The sequence below is a fragment of the Oryzias latipes genome, chromosome 3 (assembly GCF_053564925.1).
Source record: "Oryzias latipes strain Hd-rR chromosome 3, Olatipes_Hd-rR_3.1".
Classification (NCBI taxonomy): Eukaryota; Metazoa; Chordata; class Actinopteri; order Beloniformes; family Adrianichthyidae; genus Oryzias; species Oryzias latipes.
Window position 1 is genome coordinate 22,559,628 of NC_136239.1, and position 23,200 is coordinate 22,582,827.

The following is a 23,200-nucleotide window of genomic DNA, read 5'->3' on the forward strand; positions in this document are numbered from 1 at the left end:
TTGTTCAGCTGAAGCAGTTATAGCCTGAAGAGCATCAACAGCACCATTTATAGATGTTCCCACTGATCACACCAAGCCGGAATTAGTTTAAATAATTCTGTCTCAAATTGCAATAACTTATTGACCTTTAATCACAAAACAAACCAGCAGATTCATGCTCTTAATTCGAAAGTTACACAAACATGAGAAGATTGCATATAAAGAGAAGGGAAAAACAGTTCAAACACATTTAAAACAATTATTACACACATTTCAGAAAAGTGATGCACTCCAATACTTGATACATTGAGTCAAAATAAACCAAAAGTCTCGTGACACTTCAGTCCACTTTTCATGCACAACAGAGCACATGTTTGCATCTTCTTTACTGAAGTTCAGTAGTATAAAAATTATGAGAAAGTTTGACATAAAAAGATCAATCAAGGCTGGAGTCATGCAGAAGTGCCTAAAACATGATTGAATTGATGTATGTACCAAGTTCCACATCATGTTTCAGTCCATGCTGGAAAAAAAAAAGTTCAGTAAACCTGAGCAGTGCCATTGTTTTTGTTTTGTTTTTCTGCAGGGGAACAATCTCTGGAAAACGGAGTGATGCACAGACGGTCCCGTCCATCCTGACATACAATCCTCCACAAGGCTCAGTGTTAATTAAAAAGCCTTCTTGGCGCGGCTGTGCTTTCGACAGTGCAGCTTTAGGCTGGTGGACGCGGTGGAAGTGAATGAAGGGAGAGGCACAGTGTGGTGTGTGATAGGAGGGGTGCATCTTTGAAAGTAGAGCTTTGACAGCTGAGGGGGGGGGGGGGGGGGAGCATGTGTGAGGCATGTTTGTTTTGCATTTACCCCCTGAGCACAGCTGTGTGCACTGTCCTTTTTCCCAGAACACCGGAACACAGCAGACGCCCTCACGGCTCACCCTCCGACCACCCCCTCATCGGGCCCCCACGGACCCATCTGAAAGGATTTATCCCTGTCTTGTAAGATCTGTCGTCTATACATGCACATGCTTGAATGACTTTTCATATCGGCTCTTACAAAATAAGGAAAAAATGGGGTTCATTTTAGGGAATGAAGGATGGCTGCTTCTCCCTAGAGAACACAATCTGCTAAAAATAAAATAAAATATAGGACTTTGTGATGGAAGAACTAATTTGCTGTTAGTGTCTCTAAAGGAAGTCATCACCTGAAACAAAACAATTCATTTTGTCAACAACATTCCCTATAAAATATGAGAAAAATGGTTACAGCCCAACTTAGTCTGGATTATTTTCTTTACTCTCAAAGCCCTTGAAACATGTTGTTCAAATAGTAACACGAGTAGAAATTACTCCAATAATACTCAGGAGTCACATGATTTCTTTTAACATTATCTGAGGACCCTCCATAAACCACATCTCGCAGATTAAAGAAGACACAGATTATTTTTTTTCAAGTTAAAAAATGTCTAAAACAGCAGAAATGTCTTTGATTATGTATTAACTTTGTTCATATTTTTTTTCAGCAATTGAAATTTAGAAAAGCTATCAGGAAATGACCCAAAATCTAGATTCTGATTTTATCTGTGAGATTTTTTTAACAGGAAAAAAGAAAAAACATGAAAACAGAGTTATGAGGTTGAAAACAAAAGTGCTTTGTCTGTGGTATTCGGTTTTAAAGCTGCTGAAGTGACAGAAGCTTTTAAAGTACTGATGCAGTAATGAAGCTGCCAAAAAGTGACGTCTGATGTCAGAAAAAACATTCAGTTTTTATGGGCTATTAGTAAGAAAAAATACTGTACATATGAAGGAACCTGAAAGAATATGAAGAGAAGAGAATGTGTCTTTAGAAAAAAAAACTTTAAATGCTGCTTTTGTATTCATGTGAGAGAAATGTTATGGAAATTGTATGTTTCAGAAGATGTTTTGACTTTTACAGCTTCTGATCTGAAATCTCATGAGAGGTTTATGACAGCGGTTTAGTTTATGGCTTTCTCTGACATGTAAATGAAACCAAAACAAAGTGATGAATGAATAGTCCTCCAAACCCTCACAGCCTCAAGAGGGTGTCTTCTGGTTCCTGTGTCGTTTCTGGCTGTTTACACAACTAATAGGCATCACTTTTGCCCGAAGCCTGCCAGAAAAGCAACGTGAAGCATCTATTTGCTCCTCCCATGTTTCCTCCTCAATCTCTTTTTCTCTCTGGCAGAAGCAGGTGGATCCCTCACAAACTAAAATGACCAGATCTCACCAAATCCTATGTTTTTATGCGTTTGTTTCATTAGTGTTGCTGTGTTGTTGTTGTTGTTTTTTTTACCATAAAATAACTCAGATTTTTCCTGGGTCAATGATGAGGATCACTGTGAAATGGATGGAACAGTAAACCAACTGAATTTTGAATTAAAAAAAAATATTCAGCTGAAAGGAAAAACATGAACACTTTTAAATTTAAATAACAAAGTAAAATCCAAACTGTCCCAAACAAAATTTTTTGTATTTGAGCAAATAAGTGCATATGTTTGTCTGAAATTCTGACAATTTTCATCTCTACCCACCAGGTTACCCTGTAGGAACTGACTCAGAGACACAAACTGCCGTCTCTGCATATTTCCATTACAGAAGGATCTAGATGCAGCATTTCTGTTGGTGTTGCTGCTTCGCTCTTCACAGATGCTACAGCATCGTCAGCACAGTCCCTGATCATCCCATCATGTGGCCCAAGAAATGGCTGCGCTGTGCTCTTTGGCTTTCATGCGCAAAGCTGCAATACTGGAGGACTTGCGGTCAGGGTCCATGTTGAGATCGTACGTGTTGATACCGGGGGATCCGCCAAACAGGCTGCCCATGTGAGGCTGTCCCATGTGACCCCCGGGGCTGGGAACACCCAGGAAGTCAGAGACCCCGCTGGCAGAGTGGGGGTGAGGAGTCATGCAGGGGGTAATAGTGTCGCAGGGCACAACACAGCCTGGAACGGGAGACGCAGCACTGCTGCCACTGAGCCAAGACGGGTTCTGAATCTAAAAGAACAACGTGAGCAATTCACAGAGGGGAAGACAAAAAAGGCTTTTATTTAAAAGCGCTTAAATCAGTTATCGTCATTAGCTCAAAATTGACTATAAAGTCCAACATGTTATATTTATTTATTTATTCAGTTCTATTTTCTGTTGCTATCACATCTACTCACTTAAATTAACAGAAATATTTCTGGCACTCAAGGTCAATATTGTTGGTATCCCACTATCAGAGTAAGAAAACATACAATGGTCATTGTAATAGGTTGTCAGAATGTCAGGAAGACTGATAAAATAGCATTTTAATGATTATTAACCAATGAAAATCAAACATTGGCTTTGAACTGCAGTTTTACAGATTAAAAATGACCATGATATCTAAATCCTAGGGAAATTGGCTAAACCATGTGGGAAACCCACCCTTTGAACCAGACACAATTGAAGCAGTTCTCTCATGAGGAACAGGCTGGTAACACCTGTTGACAGGTGTCGCACTGACACCTGCAGAAAATATTTGATTGACTTGACATGGTTGTGTAACCACATTTGGAATTAATGCTTTTATGCAGTTTCATTTTCATATGATTATTGCTTTCATTTTGTTTATCAAAAACTCAGTCCATTAGGATTTTCAGAAAATTTACGATTGTTTTGACTTTGGTCAGATTCAAAATGTTTTAGTGAGCTTTATGGATTTTTTAAAATGCCTATTATTACATTGCCAGTTCTAAAATATAGGTTGTTGTGAAGAGTGATTATCAGTTATAACAAAAAAAACCCACATCTTGTCAATTTCAACATCATTAATTTTAGTAAAACAAGTCAACCATATAAGTTTGTTGCTGACAGGACAGCAGAAAATTTACTGTGTAAATAGTTTATTCATTAAAACTCATTAGCAGGCTTGATCTTAGTAGACAGATGTGTGACAGAGCTTTATTTCTGTACCTGTGCGTAGTTCTCTGGACGTGTTAGAAGAGGAAGCTCATAAGCAGTTGAGAAATGTGTTCGGACCTGCTGCATCTGGCCAAAACGCTCCCTCTTCCTCCACTTTGCTCTGCGGTTCTGGAACCACACCTGTAAGATAAAATCGATTCAATATGTTAAAAAATTTTTTTTTGACATTTTATCAAAAAAATCACGACAGCTTTCTATTCTCTACATGGAGTGGCATCTGGGGTCAAACAGAGACCAAAAAAAACACCAGAAACAAGGAGGTGGCGTGTTCAAACTCAGTGCAGCCTTCGCTTCAACTGTAAAGGAAGCACTCTTCTATAGATATAAATCTAAGGTTCTGTTTCAAATGGAAAAATGTTCCCATGCCGAGCTGCCAGAAGAGCAGCACATAAAGAAAACCTTTAAATGTGAGCTTTCAGTGCACAGGCATGCAGAAGTTACGTGAGTGCATGACAGGAGACAGAGTTGGAAATGGTTAAGATGAGGTCGAGGTAGCTTGTAAACAGTCTACCCGCTCTGGCATTCCCCTAAAAAAAAAATGCAGACACAGCCTTTGCTCCAACCTTAGCTTTTTTGGACGTCTGTCCAGAACGAGCACTTTCCATTTTCTGTAATTATCTTTGACATCTAAGACTGACTGTGTTGTTTACTGAAAACATGGCTGTGTTTGACTTCCCATCAGTCTGTGAGAGGGCAATCTAAATAAATAAATTTGCTTTTGGTGGGCTTTAGGTATCATCCACCATGTTTCTTATTAAAACTGTGAATCTAAATGTAAAGATTTGCTTACAACTCTCAACTCTCTTGTTGTAGCAACCAGTCTGGACTGATTATGACAAAAAAATAAGCAAGAAAGCATTTTTTTTGTTCAATTGCTTTGCTGATGGAAAAAAAACCATAACATTTTCCCTTCAAATTAACAGCTAATTTATTTTTCCTTGATATATTTATGACTTTTTCTTATAGCTCAACCCCAAAACCCCTGTTGTGATTTCATCCGTTGTAATAACTATCTATTAAAAATGTTTTGTCAGGTGCATGTCAAAATACATGCCCGCATCACCCCCCCATCTGCCAAGTCTGTTGGCTATTACACAGGGGGAACATATTTTTGTGTTGCACACTCTGCTTTGTGACAGTAATTGGTAAAGACCTTGACAGCTTAAGTAGCTGGTAGACTTTCAATGAGGCTTTATTTATGTTACAGCCCCAGAGAGAAAGAGCAGAGAAATGCCAAACGCCGGCCCCCAGCAGGAGAGCCGTACGGGGCCCAAAACACTTTGAAGTGAAAGAGTGACTCCCAGGATTGATCGTCTGCCTCTGCTGTCACTCATTTCAGAAGTACAATGAAACTCCAGGCTGAGCCTGGCTTCAGTTTCCAACAAGACACGTTTTGAGGATCATCTGTTACCACGTCAGTTCTTAGTCCCTATTTTAGCTGTAGTTCACAGTATATTTACTTAAAATACATATCAGGAAAGTGATGTTTCTTTTGCTAAAATTCATTTATGACAATGACAGTTTTTGTTTTGGAATGAACTTTAAAGAGTGCTAGGCTACATTCACACTGCCCTCTGCAACGCTCATTCAAGTGACCACTTCCAATGAAAAGAACATGTAGACGCACATTTCGGGCTTTCACTTTCAGAACTCTCATGCTCAAGTGTCGCTATGCAAGTTTTGAAGTCAGTTTTCAGAAGCGTAACCACTGAGCCCATCTTGAAAGTTAAACCAGTTGAACTTTGACCAATCAGGGACTCAGATTTTGTTTTTTTTTGTATGGATGGCGTCCTTTTAAACTCACAGAAGTACCAACCATTTGAAAACTGACCATGGAAGAGAAATGAATATTTGCAACCTGTGTCCGGATGGCCACAGACACCAAGTTTTTTTATGTACTGGAAAGATGCTGTGAAATAAAAAGCCTAAAACAAGATTTGTGAGATTTGCACCGCTTTGACATTTCGCAGAGAGCACCTTCAGGTAACACAGGCTCATTGTGAACAGAGCATAACAAGTACTGTTCTACTTCTGTTCCTGCTGAATGCGATCATTGCTCAGCAGGGCACACCCACTCCATCTTCCTGCCATGTGTTCCTGTTTGGTGAAAAAAGGTTAAAAACCACTCTGCAGGATGAAGCTTTGTCCCAGGTAATATTTTGATGTTTGATGTGTAAAATTAAATACCCCTGGACCTCTTCAGCATTCCCGTGAATCGGCACAGAGAAGGTCAGATCAGCTTCTTGTCTTTCAGCTATAAACTAGCGGGTGAACCTACGTTGCTCCGGTGAACTCCTCATCAAATGCCATTTTTGGTTCTCTGGATTATCAGAGCAGCAAATCTAGGAAATGCGATGCTACTGAAACCCATGAACCTTGACCTTCTGACCCTTTCCGTGTAGTCTGTGTGAGATGCTGATCTGAACTCACTCTCTTCCTTTGAAACCCTGAGACTGAAAAAGCAAACAATGTCCAGCTCAGGTCCCTTTTTTTATTATTTTGTATGAAAACCACCAGATTCTTCGTCTGGTCTCTGTTTTTTTCTCAAAAGATCAAAAAAGTCTATAGGTTTTTTAGGTGAGCTTTTCATAAGCTGAGAGCTTTTTTTTCTTAACATTTTTCCTTGCTCCAGATGCTGAACTGATGAGCTGTGAGTGCTTTTGTGTGCAAAAAGACCTGAATAAAGTTCAGAACTCTTTTTCTGACTGACAAGGCATCTTGTGTCTTTTATCTTCTGACTTGAGTGTTTAAGAGGACCGCTGGGAGAGCTGTAAAAGCTGGATCCATCTGAGGCAGGCAGGGCCTGCGATAGCACTCGCAGCAGAGCGGCATACCTTCAGAGACGCAGGGATGAGTTATAACCCTGTGTCCTCACACGCTTCCTGTGCTTCCCGCTGAACGCTCCAACTCATCGTGTCGAAGATCCAGCTCTTACCCCATCCACCGCTTGCCACTGACACATCGAAAATGGAGCCAGACTATTGAATATATTCATCGTTTCAGCAAAAACTGGAAGACACATGCCTGGAAACAGACTAGAAATATCTGTCCCCACATTAATCAAACCCCAGGAGAAATGTTTCACACCTGCCCGGAGAGTCCACAGCGGGGGCACATTCTTTTCAGAACAGGATGTTAATGAAAGAAAAACACCCAAAAAATCCAGGGGCTTTGGATGTCAACCACCACACAGACACAGGGTGCTGAAGTGGTGGAGGGGTCATTTTTTTATTGATATGCATAACAGCTTTTATCACCATTTCTGTGGAAAATGTATCCATAAAATGACATAAAAACTTTCTATCAGTTTGGAAGCTAAAGCGTTAAAGTTCAATGGCAAAATGCCACTGAGGCATCCCAAAGAAACACACGGCAGAGTGACTTGTTTATGAAAGTCTGTTCTCTTCAATACTGCACATATGAAGCCCAGGCAGCTCAACCTCAGCCCCCTGGGCCCCCTGGCCTCAGTTACCTCCTACTCCCCCACTCTTCCCTCTGACTCCCACATTACCAGATAAATCTCTTGTGTTGTTCTGTGAGTGACGTTATCTTTGCAGGGCTGCACATGTCTTAAGATCCGCGAGGTGAGTCTGTTTAAATCCTGCTTTGTCAGGATGAAGAGGTCTTTTCCGAAGTTGATAGCAGAAACATGTGGATGCATTAGGATTTTTGTAAATAATATAACATTATATAGAAATACGTGTAATTGGAAATGTCACATAGCAGATGTGCTGGGGATGAAACCCCATTGCATCAGGTTTGCTGCATTACCTGCACACGGGCTTCAGTCAGATCAGTCCTCAGTGCCAGCTGTTCCCGCGCGTAAACATCTGGATAGTGCGTCTTCTGGAAAACCTTCTCCAGCTCTTCCAGCTGATAGCTGGTGAAGGTGGTGCGATTGCGTCTCTTCTTGCCTTTGTTGCTTTCGCTGCCATCAGGCTTGTCCAGCGTGCTGGCTAAGTCATGGCCCGGCGGACGATCAGAACCTGCCTTCACACTCGGATCCTTCACGGACAAGTATCTGTTGTCCATTCCAGCCGGGTCAGAGTCTGGAGCCAAGTCCGAGTCAGTCAGACCAGAGCTATCTTTACCTGCTGAGGAGCAAAGAGGATGAATTACCATCAAATTATTATTTCAATTAGCCTTTACACCATACTAATCTAAACCTTTTTTTTCTCTTTAAAGAAATTCTTTCCAGTTGGAACAAACTTGAGTTCGTTGGTGTTTACTTACATATACAATAAGTGCAAAGCTTTGACTCTGTCATACAGAAAATCATCATTTATGAAATTTGGACTTTTGGATTCTTTTGGTTTTTGAAGGAATCTCTGTGCTTGGTCATTAAGTATGAGTATTTATGTGTCCATATTAAGGTGAGGGGAAGGAGCTGCTTGCAGCTTCCAGTTGTGGTTAACAGATCATCCTTTAAAGTCCCACTCCGATCATCTTTTGATCTATTATAAAAACGTTCCCAGTGGTCTTTTAATTATGAATAGGCTGTTTCATTTTCAAGGACATATTTCTGCATAGTGACAGGAGTTCATTAAAAATTTGCCTCTGAGTTCTCAGTGGGACCATTGGTGTGGAGCAACCTCACCCCGCTTCCCTTCTCCATTGCTGAGAGCTCGGAGCATGGAGAGCTCTGTGACATATTTCCTACATCACAATTGCAAACTTTTTTCAAACAGAATTTTTTTGTCTACTCCTGATTCACTGCAATTTGAGTAAATAATTACTCTTTATTTTTTTTAAACATGTCCTCTATCATGAGAAAAAATAATGTCACAAGAATGTGTTGAAAACACCAACAAAACAATTTTCGTTGGAGGGGATTTTTAAGGTGAGTGAAAATTGCACATCTTTGCTTTTTGGAAAAACTCTTTCCCGCAGGACCCCCACTCCCCCAATCACCCTCTCCTAACCCTCAGATGCATCAGGTCTGACTGTAAAATCACCTGCATCACAGCCACATTTCTGCAAAAGAGTTTCCAGCCAAGCACAAGAGATAGAAAAACAATCCTTTTTCTTTCTGTCACACAGTGGATTTATTCATGGCCACAAAATAACTGTAAAACCTCAGGCAGCTCTCTGAATATAAATTTCCACAGATTTGTCTTTGCCTGTGTCCCTGTGTGAGCTGGCAGGTTGGTTTTCCCTGTAGACCGAACATACCCACTGATTGATTATTATGCATTCACATCGGATTACAGCTGGTAATATGTGTGCATGGCCTCAAGGGAGAGAAGTTTTTTTTTTCCAGATTTAGTCTAGTGGTGAGCCTCGTCTGTGCACTTACTAAGATATTTTTAGGAGTGACGAGATCTCTGTGCATCCACTTATCCACAGATTTGTCAGGTTAGAACCACAAAATAAGATTGTATGTTATGTGTCCTTAAAAACTGAAGACACTAATTAAGATCTTGTCCAACCATTTATCCAACCCTCCATCTATCTGACCTATACCCATTATGCTACATTCAGTTCGCTCTTAGCAATGTGCATTCACGTGGCCACTTCTAAGGAAAAGTCTATGTAAACACATGTAAATGCATGTTTCGAGTTTCTGTGTTCAAAACTCTTGCGTTCATGCATACCATGCAGGTTTTTACAACCATTTTCAGGCTCTACTTGCAAAACGCTCGGCCACTGAACATGTGTTGCAAGTTAAACCAGGTCAAATGTTGACCAATCCGGGACTCAGATTTGGTAGTGACATATGGATAACGTTGCAGTTTGAAAACTGATAATGGAGGAGAAATTAATAATTGCGGTTCAAGCCCGGCTTGAATTATATAACACCAAGTCTTTCCTATTTCGGAAAAAAGCCTGGTGAAAGAATAAGCCGGGTGAAAAAAAATTTACGAGATTTGCACCACTTCGACATTTCGCACTAAGCCACCTCCAACTGGCAGACATGCACTAGTGAACAGTAGAAAAAGAAAACACACTGTGGGCTAAATTCAAATTTAAGAATGTGTGTTTAGTGTGAGTCAAATGCCCAGTGCTGGAGATTCATGATAATGTTAATATGCTTAGTGTGTTTGGAATACTTAGTCCCCAGGATCAAAAGTCACATTGTGTACATTTTTTGCTGTCATATACCGTTTGTTGGATTCAGAAGAGCTTTCATTCAATTTCTCTAAAACATGCAACTTCAAAGGGTTGCATGTCATTACGCACTAAAGAAACCAAAACACTGTAAATATTTAAAAAGCCAACAAACCATCAAAGCGTCACTTTTTTTTAGTCCCCCACTCACCCCCCAATAAGTCAAACATTCTTAAAATTTAAGAAATATTCTTTAAAAAAAAATATATATATTGCCAATGGGGTCAGAAATTTTTCCTGTAAGACCAAAACTGAGATAATTTTTCTTGAAATAAGGGTCCTTTCACTTTCTTAAGATTTCGTTTTTGTTTTACCAATAAAAAAATTCCATTAAAATCCCACATAATTAAATGTTTAAGCTCAACGGTAAAGAAACTGTTTGAAAATATTTTATTTTGATTGATTTGTAGTTTTTAAGTAATGGCATGAAATTTACCTAATGTCACATAAAGAGAAAAACACTTCACAAACTTACAAAGAAAAACAAAGTTGTGGCAAAATGTTATGAACATACATAAGTTGTTTTCTGAATGTGCTCCCTGCAGAGGCCCTCTTTAAATAAACAATGCATTCATTTTACTTCTTTATAATAATTTTTGTAATAAGAGTCGATCTCTTTACAACATTTCGCCCTAGCACTCTGGATTATCCAGTAATGGACTAGATGCTTTTATTTGCTTCGAGATTCAACAGACAGGCCTGCCGAGCAGAGTCGGATGTGGTCACGCGCTGTCCATGACAAAAACACAGCTCGCCATGCTTGAAGGAAAGCAAATGTTTTATCTCCACGCAAATATCATTGTTATTTAATCATATTTGGCATCCACGATCCCCATGGAGAGCAGTCTGTTTGAAATCGTGAGGCCTCTGCTGATCAAAGGCAGCTGTATAGATAGTATTACTGATCTTTTTTTGGCCAGAACAGGATAAAGTGACAGTCTCAAGCTTTTTGTAGCTTTGCACCATGCCGTCCGTAGCTGTGAGGCTCAAGGTGAGCCCTCCTGCAGGAAACGCCATATGTACAGAGATCATAGAAGCCTTACAACAAGACCAGCCAATCAAGAAAGAAAAATGGGACACTGGTGGAGAACAGTCTACACCAAAAGCCCTGTCACTCTTCATATGTACCCTTTTATTATTACATGAAAGACTTAGCAACAACTTCAGTTGTGAACTGATGAATGCAGTGTGAATGCAGTTTTTGGCTCAAGCTAGTTCCTGTGAAAATCCACAGGAATCCCTTTTTTTAGGCAAAAATGTAGTTTGACAGACCTGTTACAACCACAGAATGTTCTGTTTTCACTGCAGTGGATCCAGCAGCCAGCATGTGCTCCACTTGCCGTGCAGAGTGAGGAAAGATGTGTCTGCAGCTCTGAGCAAACAGAGCAAAAAGCTCTGCACAAATGAATGTAAAGAGTCAGGGAGAAGCTATTTCACCATCAGTGTGAGTAAATCTGTTGGTTTATGTTTTCACTTTTTAGCTGTGGTTATTAACACTATATTATTAGACTTCCTCAATGCCATATACGGTATGTGTGTCAAGTTCATGTGGGCCGGACAACTACTGCTGCACAGCGGAAAACGAGGGTGCGACATCAAAGTGTAATTTAACTGGCTGTAAAGCGACAGGGCACCTTCCCTTAGTCTTTATTGCTTTGAATGAAGGAGGTCAACTCACTGTGTTAAGGGGAAATGCTATAAATCACACACCACACAGTCACTGAGCGAGATTAACAGCACGCTGGTCTAACTTTCGAAGATGGATTGTGAAATGGATGGAGAAAGCAGAGGAGAAAAACTGGACCCACAATTATTTTGTAGTTTGTTTTGCACAATCAAGTTAGAGATTTTGAATTGCAATAATAAATTATATTGTTTTGTATTTACCTTGGGTGGCTCTAAATGCAGAGCAAGCCTCGGATCCTGATAAAGAATAAATTATTAGGTATTCTAACTTAAAGAGTCTGGTTCTACAGTTGTCTAAAAGACAAACCAGTTAAACTGGGACTGAGACGGGTACTGTGTCACTTTTTTCTACTGTCACATTAAACTTGATTCTACCTTGCTCCTACTCCACAAAGTTCAAAAGGTCACAGATATAACATCAGGAACATCAGACAATTTTAACCTGTAAATTATTCTTGATTATTTCGTGGTGGATCCATGGCATTATAAAAAGAATAACTGCCTCTTCCAGGGTCAGAACTTCAACAGCCCCCAGATCTGTTAACCACCGTAAAACTTTAACATCACCTGAGTTAAAGTATCTGTAAGTGCTTCCATTCTTGCATTAGATGCAACCTTTTCATCATTTTACAGAAATTAAGTATTTTTAAACTTGATTGATAATCTCTACCGTTAAAAAGAAAACTTGATTAAGGGTTTTCTTGGACATTTATGAGCAATAAAACTTTTCAGGTTTTATTATTTGTTGAAATATTTGTGAAACCCATGCTTGATTGGGTTGAACGTGGTTTGTAGGATTTTGTTTTCCATCATGTCCTACAACCCACTCACTGTACAGGGTTTTCCAAAATTGGACCTATTATCCTTTAGAAGAAAACATGGAAATATATATGAACCTTTCTGCTTGATGTTTGATAATAATCAGTTTGTCAAGAAATACTCACCCATCATAAATGCAGTAGGCCTACTTAGACATAACAATGACTTATCTCTTGTGATTTGTTGGAACATTTCTAAACAGATTAGATGAAATACGAACAAACTTAAGTAACTGAATGACCAGAGAAAAAATGAAAAAGTATATTGTCTCTCTTGTAAGGACTCATTTGAGTCTTTTTTCAGTCTATCTTTTCCTCAGACTCCCATTCTTTTGTTTTATGAAGTAGCTGGAGCTCCTTCAATACATAAGAGGAAGCGTTTGCAATGGACAGTCCAAACAGGAACATGGAAAACCAAACATGAAAGAATAACAAAAATAATAAACATTGCGATTACATTTTGGTCATTGCAGTCTTTGATTGCTGTGGACCAAACCAAATGCGACCACGATTATGCTCACTCTCGCTTCTATCACAAACCTGGAATCTATGTTACTCAGTGCCTTAAGTAAATCCTCACCTGCACAGAGAAAACATGTTAACTCCACATAGAAAGATAAGGCTTGAACTTTCTGCTCCAATCTTCTCTGTTTCCCCAAGTTCTCCCCAAAAACGGAAAATTCCAGCATGTAAGGGCTTTGCGTGCGACTTACACAGAACAAATGAGAGTTTGCAGTTTAAGAAGATGTTAAAATATGAAAAGGACAACAATCTCTGTATGCATTTTATCAAGTTTTGTGAGAGAAAAATAAATTCAAATTTAGTACTTTTTTTTCCCCCAGTACTTTCTAAGCACTTGAACCTCGATAGTAAGTTGGTCTCACAAGTTTGAAAAAAATGTATTATAATAGTCCACTATCAGAAGACAAACCAACCATTCACTATATAAATTAATAGACTTTTTTTTCACCAAAGGCCAAACCCACAAATATATCTAACCATCCACCCATGAATCAAAGAATAAACAAGTGCACGAAGAAGGATACTTCAAAATGTAAGAAAGGATGGCAAACACATTTTTGAAGGGTCTAAATCCGAAAGCTAAGAAAGAGCTATTATCACTATCATTATTTTAGCATTATAAGTAGCAATAATGTTATTTTCCCATAAAAATAAGTTAAAAAACAAACACACTCCATTAAAATCTTTGATGGGACCATAAAAAAAGCAGCAACGCAGTGCATAAAACCAAACCTTAAAAAGCTTTTTTCCACTTTTACAATCATCAAATGTAAACTCACATTTGATAGACACATTGTGTCACATTTGATGGACACATTAACAGAAATAGAATTTCAAAGTAAAAATTATATCTGAGTTTACAAAAACGTTCAGAGCTGTGGCTATAAGTTTTGACAGTCGCTAATCTATGTTCAAGTTCAGAAACCGTAACACTGAGACCAAAGAAGCTTTTGGACCAGCCTTTTGCCTGGCTGTTCTCAGTCAACCATGCAAACAGAACCTAATGTAAATGAATCTGCCAAAATTTCAGCTAAATGGTAAAATGATCCTGAGTCCTTGTCACCTCCACTCATGTCGCTGACTTGCTGAAGCGTGCCTGGTTGAGAGGCTGGTTCCCATTACAGCCTGTTTTAAGCAATCCGCAGATGGCCACTGAATGACCATTGCTTGGCTTAAAAATGAAGATTGTACAAAAAGTATAAGGGACAAAACCTTATGTCACCTGAACATTAAACGTTTAACCCAGATAATGTACATTTGGATTGTGTTTTTCTACACTCACATCCCCAATTCTGACAGAAAACAAACTAAAAGTACACCGCAATGTTTCAAAAACAAAGAGCAACAGGAGACATGATCCTTTTACAATTAGCAAATCCTACAGTCACAAACGCACTCGCTTTGCCTCAAGGGAGCCGTTAAATGGAGCCAAACTCCAAATGTTGCAAAAGGCTCTGCTTTGACACCAGAGAGCTTCAGCTGGGGGTTTCAAATGGATTCTCTCTGCTGTGTGCATGCGGGGAGGACTCACTCTCTTCTCCAAACAGATGAGGGCAGGAAAGCTGAGCTAAAGGTCAGCACCTTCAGACACTGAGAGGAGGCACAGACACATCAAAAGAGGAAGTCTCTGGAGAGTCACAAAAACACAAAGGTGGCTGCTTCAAGCACATGAAGTAAGTCACTCATCTGTTCCCCAGGGCCTGTTGTTGTTGATTTTTTTTTAAATCATAGGCTTTCTCAGTCTCTTGTCCAATTTTTGGATGACCTGTTAACAAGTTCTTTACTGTTACTGATTGGTTAAAAAAAACATTTGTGTAACTCTGCTAATTTCCGTTTCTCTTGACACATTTGGGATCTCCCTGTCATCAATGGCTTCTCAATTTCCCCTTTTGTCTACATTTTCACCCTGTGATCCTGAACCCAATGCAATCAGCCCCCCCACCAACAGCTGCTAATTTTTAATACAACAAAATGTCAGCAAGTTGAGAGTAAACCAGGTATTTATTGCAACTTCGTAAATATTTAGCATGGAGCTCTTTCCTTTTCAATCCCTCAGAGGTTTCTTTACAGCTGACGGCTTCAGCTGCCGATATTTACGGGACGGGATCAGAACATGAAGCAAAACAATACAGCAAACCTCTGACAATTTTAAAGAGCGCGCCAGGGTCCGTAAAAACTTAAAAACAAGCAAATGCTCTGGTATTTGCCTAGAAAAACAGCAAGAATCATTTATCATTTTTCCTCCTCTGCATGATGTTTCAGTATTTGACATCTTCTAACTTTGATTTATTTGCAACCAGTTTGCAGAGAAAAACGTGTAACTGTTGATAATCGAATGAATAGCTGATTCAAGAAGATTCCAAGCTTTCATTAGCCTATAATTCCATTTAATCGTCAGCAAAATGTACAGAGATGAGGTTTCTTTTTTGAAGAGTAGAGTGGGCTGAATCACTGTGGGCAAGGAAATAAAAGCAAACAAAGACATTTGACATCTGAGTCATATTAGAGCATGTCTTCTCTGTAGTGCTGAGATGTTTTTTCCTGTCTTGTTCATGGTGAATCCGGTCATCAACCCTCCCTGTTATAAAACAAGAATGCTGGATGACCTGCACTGTCAGATCTTACTTTTAAAAGGTCCACAAAACACACTTATATAGACAAATTGAAAGAAAGTTTTACATTTTTATCAAGACTTCTTTTCATAAAACATATTGACATAATCTCAATCAGTATTAATAGCGATAAAATCTTGAACTCGGTAAAGTGGCTGCTTGATGCTTTGAAAGACAGATTCTGTCATTTTGGAGCCATATGACAGATTTGTCCCTGCGGGCTGAGGCGCTGACAAAGCCTCCTTAAAGTCTTCTCCAAACTCAAAGCACTCTGGACAGATTTGTGAAGAAATTTAGCTGATGACCTCATGCTTAAATACACCAGTCATGTGATAATTGTTTCATTTCAAACTTTTGTTAACCTAATTTTAGAACAAAAACCATTACATTTAGCAAAAAAATACTTTTTTTCACATAGTCTTGAACTTTCCAAACTGTATTATTTTAATGTTATTTGTGTGTTATTAAAGTAAAAAATAAGAGGTAAAAAAAAACAATTTCATTTGACAGTATACAACTTTTCATTATTTAAGACTTTATGACAGAGAAAATAGCGAGAGCATGGGATGCAACATTGCACATGGAGCGGCTTTTCCTTGAAGCAAAACATTTTCTCCCGTCAATATTCAATTTTTTTATTATATATATATATATATATATATATATATATATATATATATATATATATATATATATATATATATATATATATATATATATATACTTTTAAACCTCGTTGCAAACCTCAGTGAACGTGATGAACGTTCAAAAATCGCTTTGAAGCACACAAAAACAAGTAAATTCCAAAGCGGCCACTATTACGAGGTCAACGTTTTAGTCACGCCCTTATCAATCACCTCTTACAGCAGCACCCTTTCACAATTTAAATTTAATTGTATCCGAACACCAAGCCATAAGAAATGAAAATATCATCAATTTGGAGCTCACTGTTTGTGCCATCTGCGAACCCGGTAATTCAATTGTCCGACTCAAGTCCAACACAGCGGATTGTAATGTAGATTATCGCATTAAATAAACTCTAATTGAATTTTGATGCCTAAAGAGACAATTTAATAGTCGAGACGATTATCCTGTTCCTCCTCTTGACCTCCTAACGCGCTTCTGGGCCTCGGCTCTGCGCACTGCGATGCGCTCTCCTGCTGGAGACGCGCTTGTTGGTGATAAGCCGATGGGTGGAGGAGTTTTTGAGGATGACAGGAAGCAGAGCGGAGGAATTTTCTTAGTAAAAAAAATTATTAACAGGTGGGTTTACCGCCCATTTGCCTGGGTCAAGAATTTAGAACAGACTCTGTAAAAGAGGACTGACTTTAATAATATCGGGCTGCCACGCACTTAAGACTCCATCTATTGCCTTTCACCGTAAATGTCGTTCTGGCTCCACTCACCATAGCACGGGAGGACTCCGTTGGGTCCTCTTTCTTGCTGCAGTTTGTCGTCTTCTGGGGGTGTTTTGCAAGAAGACCTGTGCATGAAGAGATGGTATTTGCTGAAAGAGCCTTGCCCAGCTGCGGTGGCATCCAATGATTGGCACTCCTGCTCGAAGGGGCTCCTGGACTTTTCTCCGTAAGCCTGACCTTTGTTGGGCAGGAAGGAAGTGGGGCTGTATTTGGTGTCAGTAGCTGGAAACGTCCTAAAGTGGTCCGGCTGGTGATCCCTACTTTGCGCAGCAGCAGATGGGCTATAATATGAATCCATGGATGTCATGTCGCAGTATGAAATGCAAGTCTCGGCGTCCATTCCTAAAATAAGAGTCAAGAGGAGAACAAGACCAAACTTTTTTTTCCTTCCTTACTTCCTATCTCTCTTTTGGAAGAGGGAGCACAGGAAAGCCTTTCTCTGCCTACCTCCTTCACTCACACAAGCACGCACCCGCACTGCGGCGCGCACCGCTCCACAGCTGGGTTTGGTTAGAGAGAGAACGATTCCGATCTTTTCCAGGAACCGCTGTCGCTGACCAAACACTGAGAAGTCTCTCTCAGGTTGGAGCAGACCTGCACAAAGCCGTCTTTCCTCTGAGGATGAGACCCAGATCCTCTGGCTGCAGGACGCTTCTCCCGAGTGATTATGCTGATGACATGTGCGAGTTAGGTCGCCTATTAGCCAAAAAGAGGGGGGGGGGGGGGGAGTTTGGAAAACAAGGGAGGGGGGCTCAACACATGACAATAATGAAGTTTGGATATGAATGAACCCATGAGTGACGGCCGGGGGCAGAGAGGGCACAATTTTATGCTTCATTCGCAACGGTTCATCAAGGGCAAACCATCCATATTCCATATTCAGTGTTTGCATCCATCTGTGGCTTTTGCTGAATTGTGTATTCACGCGTACGAAACGCATGTTTTAATTTACAACTGAACTTTACACATTTTCTTAATTTTTTAGTAAGAAAAATGTTTTAAAAATATCTACTTTCCAACAAACAACAGGAAATAATGACGTGACTTTGTTTTGCTTGTTTCACTTATGGCACCCGCGCTTTTATTTCTATTTTTGTTGAACACGTGCGCAAATGATCTTTTCAGACACCAGATGCCAATCACTCTTAAATATCTTCTATTGATATATATTTTTATTAAATTCTCAACAGTATTTCTATATGGAAGGAAAATAAATAATTATGTTTTCATTTTTATGGCAATAATGGCGCACAGATGGTAGCTTTTGAATTGATTTAGTGTGAAAATAGATAAAAAAAAAGACAATTGGAAGGTTTTATCTAATGCCTCCCTTTGTTATTTTATTTTGAGTTCTTATAAAATAGGCTATTTTCTGTCCAAAATCTTAATGAAAAAATATATATTTCATTTTATTCTTCTTTAGAAATAGGGCAGTCAGTCACAAATGCAAAAAAGGCACAAAAAACAGATGTAAAAAAAAAAAGTTCGAAACGTATTAAAATGATTTTTATGGAGAGGATGAACATGCTCATCAGTAAAACAATAAAAAGGTCTCTGGTGTTTGGTACGTTTTTTTTTCTTTCTTATGGAAAAACAACAAAATTGTTGTGGATTTATTTAATCAACGTTTGTGCGAACTTGGGTTTTTTTCAGCGGGCCAAATGAGCATTGCACGGTGTTCTGCAAAAATAAATAAATAAATAAAAGAGTGCAGCAGACTCACATATGAATGTCAAAAAAGGGAAAATTGACAGCCTCACAGGGAGAATGGATGTGGAAGCGCATGCCGCGGTGAAGACGCAAACTTATTCACATGGTTGTGCACAGCTGGTGCGCGTATGCTCCCGTACAGAACGTGTGTCTATGTGCGTGCGCGCGCTTGTGTGTACGGTGTTCACTTTATTGGATTAAATGAACTGCACATGACTGAGAGCTGTCCGTATTTGTGATGCTGCTGAAAAGTTCAGCTCACTTCCTTTGGGAAGGTGATACAACATTTACAGCGGTCGTTTTTCCTGAAAAATACAAATAATATTTCAAGTTCTTCTCCAAAAAGACTTCTCTTTTGCTAACATTTTCTGGGGCAAACTGATATTAGTGAGAAATGGGAGAATTGAAGGATTATTAGTTACCTGTCTGGATTAAAAAAAGGTAACTAGGAGCTGGATTAAATACGTTTATCTTTACTCTCTCTTGACACTTCTTTTATATAGGCTTAGGCTATATAGGCAAATACAAGCTTTTTAAATATTGCAATATAAAAAGAGTCCTCAGTTTTGGTGTAGCCTATTCATCTTTACATATATATATATATATATATATATATATATATATATATATATATATATATATATATATATATATATATATATATATATATATATATATATATATATATATATATATATATATATATTTTCTTGTACATTTCTGATTTTACTGTTGGGAAGTTTGGAATAAACGCTCAAGGTCGTCCTGCAGCGCAGAAAAGGTCTTTACGAGTCAGTTCTGTGGCTGAGAGAGAGTGAAAGCTCCCCCCTGACAGTAGGCCCACCTGCAGTGAATCATGAACGCAAAAACACAAAAAAGCATTGGGGCACCGAAGGGAAATAAAACAGACGCATTGTAGAATATTTCAAAGAATTCCACCAGAAAGAGGTCAGCACCGATGATGACCGAGGTTACATTTTTTTAATTCACTCAAGTAGAATGACGATATAAAATCCTTCACTGCAGAGCCAATCGTCATTTGAAGCCATGTTGATCACTCAGTTAATTTTTTTAAGTATATTTTTAATTTTGTGCGTTTATATAAAATAAATATGTAAGCTTTAAGTTTTGCTGTAGTTTCAAGCTTATTAGAGGTTTATCATCACATATATTTCTATTTATTCTGATTTTGTTCTAATCATTTGTTTTTAAAGAAAGATTACTTTGTAAAAAAAAATAGGCCTACAATCAAATTATATTATTATTGAAATGAGCCTACAATCTAACATAAGCTTTTCTTTTGCCATTTGTAAGTTAATACGTTTTAATTTCTAGCAACGTTGTTTTAGTACTTTTATATTATTACTTTCTCTAAACTTTTACTTAGTTCAAAGCATTGCTTCTTTCGTGAGTACTCCCCCTCCCCGATAGTCTATAGTTCCTAAAAGTTTCATTGATCCAAAAACAAGAATACTAGTTTTGCCCAGAGGGGAAAATGTTAGCAAAAAAAAAAAAAGAAAAAAAAAGCCATCCCCGGATATTTGAAAATGACTCCATTGATGCACAGTTGGCTAATTTCCCTGCAGGAGACCCCGTGTAATCAGGCTTTCCTCAGAAGAATAAAAGCACAATGTGTGAGTCTGTTGTCATTGTCGGTGACCCTGAAGTGTTTCCCTGACTTTGCCTGCTGCTTTTATTTCACAATTTATACATAATCTGCCAGTTGAAAACACAAGGACGGCAAAGAGACGCAAACCCATACCCACAATGTTAAATTGTTGTCTATCGCCAGCGGCTCAATTGCGGGTTAATTGAGGCAATTGATGGGCGCTAATTAACCGTTGAGAGGGGATTTATATCCCGGATGAACACAATCATAAAACGGAACCGGAAATAGAAAGGCTTAAAAACGTATCTGAATTAATTTCACATTAAAGAGACATGGCGGTTTCACGGGACCTTTCACCCACCCCTCTGTGTTTGTGTAGACTCACTAATTTGCCCGAGTGTGTTTGCGTGTGACAGTTTGCATGTGAGAACTAGCAGTGTGTTCCAAACGACTTGCATTCTGTTAAATATACTATAGCAACTTTTATTTATGCAATTGTACCCAAGCACGTAGTTCACTACAGCTTAATACATAACGCCTTACAATGACTTGGGTGAATTTTTGATTTTTGAAAACATAATGTTTCTGACCTACAGTGGCCTGTATACCTTTGGTTTCTCTTTTTCTTGCTATCTTTTCTTAACTTCTTTCAAGCCTATGGACAGACAGACTAAAAAAAAAAAAAAAAAAACTTCAGTAAACCCATCAATCAGTAAAACACTTAACAAAAACACGAATGCAACTAGAAGGAGGTGCATTTCCAGAAGAAAATGAAGGGTTTAATGATATATTGCTGAATGAAAATGAAACTTAAAGGGTGATAATTGGCAAAATAAATAAATGATCATGAAGTGAAAACAGCACAATAACAAAACAGATATTTTTGTGAAAAATGCATGCACCGGGTCTTGAACCAGCGAGCTTCTGCACCAAGGATTCCCCATGTATTACAATGTAGGCAAAAATCCTGGAAAACCTGGAATATCTTGACAAGGTTTAGGATTTGAAGGACCAGAAGTCGTAGCTGGAAAAAGTTGAAAGAGCTGAACTTTTAATAGTTGAATGTTTAAAATAGCCTAAAAATGTGTAGGAGTTAAGCGCCAAAAAATGGCGAAGATACTACTATAAAGGAAGAGAAAAAGAAAAACAATGGGGGTGAATGCTTTACCATTCAACCAATAATTTTCATAGCCTCTTAATTTGGTGAAACTGCACATTGGAGTTTTGTTTTGTTTTTGATTTTTTGTGGCAACTCCTTTTCAAAAATCCAGCAGTTTCATCTTATTTCATACCTGTATGATGCAGGAATTATGTGATCAAAGAATAAGTCCTCACAAGCACAGATTTAGCCAAAGTTGTGATTAATCTTCAAGAAAAATACCTTTATAAAGCTATATTTGTGTTCAGCTCCTGAACATTGACAGTGAAAAAAGTGTTACTTTTGTATTTTGTACCGGCACATTTACAATAATGCTGTTAAAGTACAGTAAAAAAAACAAAAAAAACAATGTGTTGAGACGGTAAAACATTTTTACACTAGATTAAGGTGGCTTGCAAACTGTAAGTTTTACAGTAAGAATTAATTCCTTCAAGGAATTGTTTTTTCCATTATATTCATAAATAAATTAAATTTTGTATTGAAACATGTTAAAACAATATTTTCATTTCTGACTATAGCTTTTGTGACTTTCCATTCTGATCATTATCTGAGTATTGTGGTAAAAAAGGGATGCTATCTTCCTTTGGTTCCAAATCTTCCCTTGGAACCACAGACTTAGTGCCAGCCAAAAGTTGGTACTCACAAAACCTTTCTTTACTTGACTTTAGGCCGGATATGCGGCACATCACATGTAGTGGAAGAGATTGAATACACACACAGGTTAACTTAATTCCAATGCTTAAAAATAGTGTTTAAGGTAAATGGAAATTGTTTTTTCAAGTCCAATGCTTTGGTCAATAAATCAGAGTGACACCATTCAAAACTGATCATGTTTCTTGCAGATAAGAAGTAAAATGAAACTTATATCCTCATATGTTTATAAAGCACAGACATATTAGTTTTTTTCTTTTTCATTTATTAGGTTTATGCACAAACATGTTTTATTAGATTCTACAAAGAGGGTTTGAGCAGCAAACTTCTCCTTAAAATTACTAAAGCATTCAGTCTGTTTTTTCTCCAGAATATATGAAATACTTAAAATAACAAAGGCCTTAAAAAAATGAAACAAATGCTGAAATTAAAGTGAATAACTGCGTAAGTTAACCTTCCGATTTTTATTTGTTTCTTTTGTGTCTTTGTCAATAAACTGTTTAACATTAAGTTTCTTCTGTGCCACTGAAAAGGCTCCGCTTTTAGAAGTAAAAATCAACGTGTGAGATGTTTTCCTTTTTTTTTGCTGGCTTCTCTCAGAATATGAGCCGACCTCCCTCAAGGACAGTCACTGGTTCACACATGAGTGAAGGCTTCTGAAAGTGGAATATCGTTTCATTCTCCTGTTCAAATGACACTTTGACAAACTGACTCCAACTGGTTTCACATGAACAAGGCATCAACTTGTTTTCCAATAACATTATTTTTTGTCTGTGAAGGTTCTCATTTATCCAGGTGACGTTTTGAAATTGTGTCATGGAAACTAAACACAAAATCTTATTTCTTAAAATGTTTCATAACTCATCTAAGTGGCTTCGTATCTTTTGATAAAAGAAATTTAAAAAATTTATTTAACTTTTGGCAAAAAGGCCAGAAAAGTACAAGTCAGGAGAAGCACACGCTGTTT

General features: G+C 38.3%; 1 protein-coding gene across 2 annotated transcripts; it reads right to left on the reverse strand.

Moving 5' to 3' along the window:
* Positions 1-107: 107 nt before the first annotated feature.
* Positions 108-17,679, reverse strand: alx4a (ALX homeobox 4a). Of its 2 annotated transcripts, XM_078945173.1 has the most exons (5): positions 17,552-17,679; positions 17,093-17,446; positions 7,712-8,031; positions 3,932-4,060; positions 108-2,989 (listed from the first exon to the last, which is right to left on the reverse strand). In XM_078945173.1, the coding sequence occupies exons 2-5, from the start codon at positions 17,442-17,444 to the stop codon at positions 2,681-2,683; spliced, it is 1,110 nt and encodes a 369-aa protein (XP_078801299.1). In that variant the 5' UTR covers positions 17,445-17,446; positions 17,552-17,679; the 3' UTR covers positions 108-2,680. The 2 variants fall into 2 exon arrangements, with proteins under 2 accessions (XP_078801299.1, XP_023809200.1); XM_023953432.2 differs by lacking the exon at positions 17,552-17,679 and having other exon boundaries at positions 7,712-8,034; positions 17,093-17,542.
* Between the last annotated feature and the right edge of the window lie 5,521 nt (positions 17,680-23,200).

What these genes read in the sequence shown, in the direction of transcription:
- alx4a (XM_023953432.2), bottom strand. Translation starts at nt 17,444, where the DNA reads ATGGACGCCGAGACTTGCATTTCATACTGCGACATGACATCCATGGAT. An exon ending in CGGAGTCCTCCCGTGCTATG is followed by an intron (nt 8,035 to 17,092) that starts GTGAGTGGAGCC and finishes TTTGCTCCTCAG; the next exon opens with CAGGTAAAGATAGCTCTGGT. An exon ending in GTCCAGAGAACTACGCACAG is followed by an intron (nt 2,990 to 3,931) that starts GTACAGAAATAA and finishes TTGTTCTTTTAG; the next exon opens with ATTCAGAACCCGTCTTGGCT.